At 37.5% G+C, this 9,060-nt stretch overlaps 1 protein-coding gene across 7 annotated transcripts in view; it reads left to right on the plus strand.

Annotated features, from left to right (window-relative positions):
• The window catches only part of BIRC6 (baculoviral IAP repeat containing 6), a 162,767-nt gene extending 154,606 nt beyond the window's left edge, over positions 1–8,161 (plus strand). For all 7 annotated transcript variants that reach the window (XM_072333401.1, XM_072333402.1, XM_072333404.1 and 4 more), the window contains exons 72-74: positions 1,700–1,888; positions 5,604–5,738; positions 6,763–8,161. In XM_072333401.1, coding sequence (XP_072189502.1) covers positions 1,700–1,888; positions 5,604–5,738; positions 6,763–6,939 — 501 coding nt within the window. In that variant the 3' untranslated portion in view covers positions 6,940–8,161. The remainder of the gene's footprint in view (positions 1–1,699; positions 1,889–5,603; positions 5,739–6,762) is intronic.
• Positions 8,162–9,060: the final 899 nt, after the last annotated feature.

The following is a 9,060-nucleotide window of genomic DNA, read 5'->3' on the forward strand; positions in this document are numbered from 1 at the left end:
CCTGAAAGCTATTTTCAAGTACTTTGAGGACAGTAGTTAATGTGGATGTACTGGGGTGAATAGAACCTAGTGAACCTACTTGATGTCCACAGTGAGATATCTGGCTCCGCACAAGGGGAGAGCAGTGGACATAGTTTACTTTGACATCAGCAAAACCTCTGATCTAGTCTCCTTCAGTGTCTTTATAGCCAAATAGGTGGGATATGGATTATAAGAGCAGGTGGAGAGGTGGCTAAACCAGTGGCAGAGAGATGGGGAAGGTATAAAGAAGATGGAGCCAGATACCTCTTAAAGATGCAGAACAACAGGGCAAGTATCTAATGGTATAAGGTGGCACTTGGGAAATGTTGATTAAATATTAGGAGGAGCTTGTTCACTATGAGGGTGACACTAGGATAAGTGTCCAAGAGAGACCGTGGAATTTCCATGCTTGGAGAGGTTCATGTTTGCTCTCTTTATAAAGGAAAAATATGATTTGGAGATCTGAGTTGTAGTTCTGTACATGGTGCATCTTTCCCAACATCCAACTTTGTAATCAAGAGATGAAGTTTTGAACTATTAACAATAAAACTGATGTAGAAAGGTATTAAGAAAGCTTATTTTTCAGTAATTAGATTGATTAGATTTGGTTGTTAGAAATCTCACACAGCATTTAAGTTTAAAATGCTTAAGTTTTCTAGAGCTTCAGTTTGAAGGTAGCAAGGGAGTTGTTGGAAAACTTTCTGTCATTCCCCCGTCTGCCCCCCCCCCCCCCCAGACAAAAACACTTTGTAGCTATTAAATAGAAAACAGCTGGAGGATGAAATAAATTGCTTGGAAAGCATTAAGTACTGCATGGGGTTTTTTTGACTCGGAGATGGAACTATTAACAGACCACCCAGACACACTCCAGCAATTGACTTTTCTGACCCAAATTAAACTGGAATATCAGTTTAGAGTTTCTTACTCATTACAGTTATTATACATAGTATATTAAGGCCAAGAAAGTACAGTGCTGCATATAGGCAAATTTCTGTATCATAGCTATTTAAAAATTATATATTTAAAATAAAAAACTTCAAAAAAGCAAAAACTGATTTACTTCCAGACACATGCGAAGGCCACAGAATACACAAATCACCACAACTCCTTAGGTATCTGAGCTGCTGGAACAGAATTAGGTTACTCTTCTTCCTCAGAGTGTTATAAATGACTGTTTTCTTGCTGAGACCCAATTTGTGCAGAGCATTCTGTATATTTTAATGTATTTATCTGCATTATTACTTTTCAGTGGAATACAAGATAGCCATGGCTACTTCTAGTCAAATGCATGGCAAGCAAGGGAGGCAATATTTAATTTTCCACCTCAGCTCAAACTGGGGACACAAGTCCAGATAGAAAGTGTCATGGCATCAAAAGAGCTAAGGATGCGGTTCCATGAGGTAGCAGTGAGAATAACTTTAGGTCATTCAACTCCTTCTTGGCTGTTGTTCGGAAGTAACTTACTATTTAGACATTGTGTCTTTGTAGTCTATAAACATGACAGAGAGAGTATGGGAAGCTGGAATGTTTCTTTGCTAGTGTTACTACAAGAGAAGATGTGTGAGAAGGCTGCTCCTAAGCACGGAGCACAACTACCTATAAGTAAGCAAAATTATGTATATTCTTAAAAGCACGTGAATAGCAGTTCTAATACATATGTTGTTTTTTTTTCTAACAGGTGTTAGTATCTGTCCAATCTCTGATACTTGTAGCAGAGCCGTATTTTAACGAACCTGGTTATGAACGATCAAGAGGTACCCCAAGTGGTACCCAGAGCTCCAGAGAATATGATGGAAATATACGACAGGCAACAGTCAAGTGGGCAATGCTTGAACAAATCCGAAGTCCATCGCCGTGTTTTAAGGAGGTGGGCTTTGTGAAACTACGTCAACACCTTCATGTTTGAATAGCTAAGGAAGCTTATCTTTTAAACATGCTTATGTTCCTGTTCACAACTGCTTTTTAGTACAAAGAATCACTGTTCAGTGACGCTTTCCACTGTTCAGTGGAATGTTGAGAGTGATGCAAATACTTAGAAGCATGTCTTGCATGAGATGTCTGGTTTCTGTTTTATTCTCCTTATCCTCTGGCACAGCTGACTCTGGAAACTGAACAGAAAATGAATTCACCTGGCTTTCACAGATCCCTTTCTGGGAAAGGGCTGTGTAAACAAACTGGGAGTGACCTATAAGTCAGGTTTGGTGCATAGGTTGATTAAAGAATGGTTCGTGTAGGTTGGCTCACTCGTAATGCCAGGTGTGCCTTTTACATCCAAGTGACAAGTATTGATCAGCCTTAGAGTGGACATTCAGTCTATGTTCATCAGCTTAGGTAACAGGGAAATATTTTTCTATGAATCATGAATGTGAAGCAATGCAGGAAAAATACTTCAAAACAAATTTCAGCCTTCACGTTATTCATTTAAAGAACACGTAAAAGAAACTTGTTCCTTTGAAAAGAACTGTCTTGATGTTGATTGAACAGTACAGTACTAACCTTCATCCATTCACACTGCCTTAAAAACTTGCTTGAAAAAAAACTGAATTAATTTTTTTTTACTTGTCTGAAAATAGAATAAAACTCACTCAGAATATCACAAAGTAATTTAGGTTTTAGGGACCTCTGTCCTTGTCCCAAGTCCAGTTTTATCCCCAAAGTGGGTCCATTTAGGTTGCTGGGGTCTCAACACGCACAGCAAACAATTTGAGGAGAGAAAGTGTGAAAGTTACACTAAGTAAGAGAATCTGTATGAATACTAATGCAAAATGTTTGACCAGCCATTGCACAGTGCTACCAGCCAATAAGTAGAAAAAAATGCATTTTGCTCTAGAGCATAGAAACTTTTGCCACTTCTAAGCTGAGGTGTGGAATTGTGTAGTAGCATCACCTTTGTTTTCCATTGTTTGCATGCTAGAATATCAAAAAAGGACAATTGTTTTAGGGTTATTCACATTAGTAAGTGTGACATCTGAGTAAGTGGGTGGTCTCCCATCCCTTCCTTACTATCCATAGAAACATCCTTTGGAATGCAGAAAGCTTTTCCCGCTTACTTAAATTACTCAGTGTCTTTCAGAATGAGAAGTCATGAACACTTAACCTGTATAAGAAGTTAAGCATTCTGTCCATTTACAGGTGGAAAACCATATGCTATATACTCTGGTGTTTTGTGTTAATGCAGAAAAACATGGTTGCTATTCTCAGCTATTTCTTGTGTGTCTTACTCAGTAAGCGGAAGACCATGATAATGCCATGGCACCGAATCAAATAACTTCTGCCAATAGTTACTTTCTTATTTTAAAATGTTACAATTGCGCTTCTGCAAAAATGTTCTCCAATTGTCATCAGTTAAAGTTAGATGAAGATGTTATAAGTTGGTGAGCTCAGACAAGAACGTTGTGTCCTTCTCTTCCTGTCCATAGAAATGAAGGATATATAATTTACAAGATTTGATAATTAAATCCAAGTTTGCTGTTACGGCCTCTTTGAAAAGAATCTTAAGAACGTTACATGATTATTCTGTAGCTTATGTTTTACTGCTTTCTATGAAAAAAAGCTTGTAAGCTGACATCCTGCTGCTCTTCAGGAAGGTAAAGTAATAAAGTGTAACCAAACAGTGTTGTTTCAATGGAAAAACAATCATTCCATGAGAATGGGGGACTTGCACATAGCACGTCATTACCAGAAGGCAGATGTTGAAAGCAATAAAGCTGCTAGCTTCCTAAATGCAGTATTTGTCACTAGGACTGAGTTCAACTAAACCACACAAAACGTAAATGCGAAGTAACGCTAAGAAGCAGATATCAGTTTGCAGCGGTATCGTGGACATTCTAAACTCCCTTCTGTGAGCAGATAGCAGTTTTGCTGCACAGAAGAGAGCTGGCTAGCACTTAAAAGCTTTGGATCCAAAGCCGTTTTGTTCTGGTTTAGATGAATGCCCACATTTCCCAAAGTACAATTTTCATTTTTCTCTGTGTTTGCCTCAGTTTTTTTGTTTGTTTTTTTTTTTTTTTTTTAATCTCCAGATGCTTTTAGGCTTGATTCTCTAGAATAGTATGATTAATTCCTCAAGACTGCGAGAAGAAATGTGAAGCTATGATAGCTTGCTTTTAGGAGATGTTTGAGGCTAACATAGCTTGCATGTGTGTGAAAAATACAATCATACAAGATGAAGCATGGGATCCAAGGGCGCCTTACCAACTTACGAGAGCTCCCTCTATGCTTTTTTGAGTACAGACCCCCTAGCACTGGGAAAAGCAGCATTTATCTTTCTTTACATAGCAGAAAAATAAAAGGAGATTCTGCATTGAGAAACATTACGTTTCTCATTGATGTAAGAATTAGCAGAATTTATTAGAGGAAAGAATGCTACATTCTGTTTGTAGCCCGTCCAAATGAAAGTAACTTCTCCAAGCAGATTATCTGAGTATTTCTCAGAGAGAATTGCTTGCTGTTATGAACTGTAGGGTTGTGTTAAGAATAATTGGAACAGTTACAATTCAGCAATACATTAACACCTGGAAGGCTAGGTCTAAGAAAGCATACGCATCTTTCCACTCACACCATCTTCTGTCTTGAGCTGTCTTCCCTTCAGTGCCTTAAAAGACAAGACCCAAGAGATCTAAACTGCCAGTCTCTGGGAGTTCTTCCAGATTCCATTATGGATATAAGGAACACATCCAGAATTGGAGTCTATTAGGCTTTCAATATGCAGTTTTTCCTTAGACAAATAGCTATATTCTCTAACCTCTAGAGGGAGAGATTATTTTCTCAATCATATTGTAATGTTGCCAAGAACCCACTGTGCTCAATAAAAATTCCTGTAATGTTATTGTTTCTTTCACCAGGCAGAGTTTTAAAATCTTTTTAAGGCAAATCCAACACTAAGTAGAGTTTCGTAACTTTTTGTATGCTTTGTTGTTTGTTGGTGGTAGGTTTTAGTTTGGGGAGGGGTTGTTTTTTGTATTATAAATAAATACCAAAATTTCTGTGTGATCAAATACTGGCTCACAACATGGGTGCAGCTCAAATGCTATTGATAGGGAATTGTAGTGTCCTCAGTGATGCTGCTTATGCTTAGAGAATGTAACTGTCGTTTATCTTTCTTACAAGCTGGTGATCCTCCTTCTCTATGCAGAAGCGTGTTATTTTTCTGTGCTTGAACTGCTCAAAGGGTTTCTGCTCATCTGCTTTTCTGTTCAGACAGCAAGCAGTCAGTAACAAGACAAGATAAGGTGCTTATTAAAGAAGCATAGGTGGGAAGTATAAAACAGAGCAGCGAAAGCAGCAATGAAAGCCCTAACATTTTATCTATCTTGTATCCTTGCATGTATGTTAATCTAAGTGTGCTTACATAGCGCCTGCATAGTAAGATCATCTGTGGACTGGAGAATATCTGGCATTCCGCTTTCACTTTGCTGTTCTGCCATCTTACACCTCATGGTTTGGTGCTGAATTATCCCTACAAAGTTTTGTTTTTTTTCCATATCCATTTGGACTCACGGGGCTCTTGCATGTTTTCTATTATATAAGCATATGGTTCTTAGATGAAAACACCTTTTTTCATCCCAACTATTTTCTTGCAGGTCATCCACAAACATTTTTACTTGAAAAGAGTGGAGATCATGGCTCAGTGTGAGGAGTGGATAGCAGACATCCAGCAGTACAGCAGTGACAAACGGGTAGGCAGAACTATGTCCCATCATGCAGCGGCTCTCAAGGTGAGACTTGCTTTTATGACTTTGTTCTGTAAACCAGAAGTGACGAGTAGCAATTAAACTGTATAACACCTGAGTTTTCTAATAACAATGACTGAAAACTGAGGTTTCATGGTGTCAGAAGCTGAAGTGTATGTACAGACCACTTTCTCAGTAGTTTTTTTTTCTACAAGTAAGATCTTTAGTTCTTGTCCTGCCTATTTCTCCATAAATATTTATATAAGGTATAAATATTTCATTCTGTTTATTTTGTTCTTAGGGTTTCGTTGTTCGTTTGTTTTTATGACAAAATTGTGCTACAGCCACCCTTCAGTAAAAGCAGAGTTTAATTCCTTTGCAGAAGACAATCTTTTGGGATAGATAAACACAGTTAATAAAATGTGATTCATTACTTTATAGATGTGCTTTCTCCTTTGTTTCAAAAGCTTTTATCAACAGTTTCAACTATTAAATGTTTCCTTCCTTCCTAGGCAAGTACTATTATTCATGTATCTTGTCTTCCACACTGACAACAGACTTATGTATAAATTACTTTTTATCTAACTATATGGGGAAATTTTTAAAGATTTCCTTTTTGCTGTAGTTAAACTTGCATTCTTTCAGTGTGATTGGTCGTTAAAACCATATTAATTAAAATCTCCATGCATCTGTCTCTACAACAGTTCTCACTCTTAAATAGTTTTGCCTGTGAACTACCTTGTCCAAAGCAGGCCAGTTTCTGTCATAATCACAGAACGTAAATGTGTCTCGAATGCAAAAGAGATAGCACAGCTCTTGCACTGATGCACTCGTTTGCTACAGTTCTATGCGCTGCCTTTAGTTTGTCCTCCAGTAGCACCTAATTACTATCACTATAAGGAAAGTACCAGTGCTTTAATGAGAACTAGGAGAAAACCTTATCCAGGCAGTGAAAGAAGACATTAAAACCTGTGCTACTTACTCCTTCTGTTGTCTTCTGTTCCCTAAAACTGTGAGGAGTCGTGTTTTGACTGTGGTCTTCATCACTGACTATTTGTTGTGTATTTAGCGTCATACAGCTCAGCTGCGGGAAGAACTTCTGAAACTTCCCTGTCCTGAAGGATTGGATCCGGACGCTGATGACGCCGTGGAAAAATGCAGTGCCGCGAGTTCAGAAGAGACCATGTTGCACGAACAGGTGAAACCCAGCAGCAGTAAAGATATCCCCACTGATTTCAAGTTATGAGTTGCATTGACATGGACTTTCTAGACACAAAAGGCTTTGAAGCACAAGCCAAATATGTCAATATTTGTATGTAAGATGCTAATTATGTAATAGGCAATGAAACTGAAACTATACTATGCCCTTAAGGATATACAGTTTAATTCAAGATGATCTTTTATTTACCTGTACAAGAGTGTAAACTTTTTTGTGCTTTTATTTTTCAATTGTGAGAACCACTGATTGGTATGTTGAAAAAAGTTATGTATACAAGAAATGGAGAAATCACTGATATATAAGGGAAAACTACCTTAGGAAAGAATGTTTACTGAATGTTTATTATTTTTTTTTACTTGTAGAGTGAGGGCGGTTGTAACAAAGAATATATATTGGTCATTCTTACAGCTACTATTTAAAGTCAGAAAATTTTCACTGAATTTGATAGATTTTACGTTTGGCCATATATTCATGCTCATATTTGATTCTAAAGAGAACCTCCTGTATACTTCAATAAAAGTTAAATGGACATGATCCCTCTTTTATGATTTACTGGTACATTTTTTAAATAAACTGCCATAAAATACGTTACAGCTGAAAGCTTGCACTTGTATGACTGAATTCATTGCAGTCAACCTATTTAATTTTATGCTTACTAATTCTAAAATGCAGTTGAAATAAATGCACATGGTTTTACCTCATGCCAAAACCTGGACTTCTGAATTCATCTTTTGTTTAGCTACTTTAAGCAAGCTAACAGTGTTCTAAATTTCTTAAGGGCTGTTGTGGAACAAAGTCTGTTTTCTGTTGAAATGTCTGACTTTTACCTAATAATAATAATAATAATAACTGTACTTTAAGTACTGACGGGCTGATGATGTGCCATGTAGGACACTTAACGTTCTGTAGTTGTTGCTGCATAGGCTTAGTTCTGATTTTACTCTTGCAGCCACGGGTCCCTCACTAAAAAGGGATTTCCATGATTCAATTATCAAGTCTCGCTTTTAAAGATTAAGTGATAGCAATGCACGTTACATTAAGTAGTCCTTGAAGGACTAAAAAGATAATAGTGTTATTACCTCAGACTAAATGATCTGTTGTATCAATAATACTACGAGTGAGGTTAAAAAAAAAAAATCCTCTTTTTTGTTTTCTATTTGTTCTTTGTTTATAAGTATCACGCTGGAATTTTTTCACTTTTTGTTTTACAATGTATTATTTCTAATCATTAAAAGTGGCACCAACTGAGGTTGTGTTCTTATGCTGATGGTTACCAGGCATTGATAGTTCTGTCCATAGTACAGTTTGTTCTTTTGATACATCGTGTTATCCTGAGGCCCATCCAGATATTACGTCATTCTCAAAACATCAGTTCACACATTTCTGTGATACTCCTTAAAAAGGGAAGCAAGCAGCTCTGTGCCAGTGTTACACAGGTAAGTGTACAAAACAGTTTATTCCATAGTCAACATTCTAGACCGTTATCTGTGTTGAACCAGCAGTGTGTTTCTCTAGGTGGGTATTCTCCTAGAGCATGTTTATGGTACCATGGTGATGCTCGTGTGAAGTCACTGCTGTTAAATTAAGCAAATGCAAACAGCTGCATGGGATTTAAAGCCTAATTTGTAAATGCATACCACCTTTTCTTGCTCCAACTTGAGCACCATAGAGCAATATCATACCAAATTAATGCAGTGATTCTATCATTAACAACTTGCTACTATGTTACCGTGTCATACCGTGTAGTGAGTAATATTTCCTGGAGCTTTACAGACAAGAATGCCAAGCTTTTCTCTGATTGCTTCAATCTACACCTGCTACCAAAGAGAGAATGGCTTGGCAGCCGTTGCTGCCGTTTGCTCCAGGAGAGCAAAGCAGTCATCAGTAATCTCTACACATAAACAGCCACTCTGTTTTGCTGTTGTAGATGCAGTACTCAACATATGCAAACGTGAATGCTACCTCTGTAAGATTTGTCAGTTTCCTCTGAAATTTCCTTTGGGTAGAAGGTGTGCGTAAGTGTATGGATTAATGCTCATCTGTATCTCTGCCGTAGCTGGATGAGACAGAAAAACCACAAAGATGACAACTTAGAAAACCCGAGATAAGTTAAATATAAGAACCCTGTGGGCAACTTGATGTTTCACT

The sequence above is a fragment of the Excalfactoria chinensis genome, chromosome 3 (assembly GCF_039878825.1).
Source record: "Excalfactoria chinensis isolate bCotChi1 chromosome 3, bCotChi1.hap2, whole genome shotgun sequence".
NCBI lineage: Eukaryota > Metazoa > Chordata > Aves > Galliformes > Phasianidae > Excalfactoria > Excalfactoria chinensis.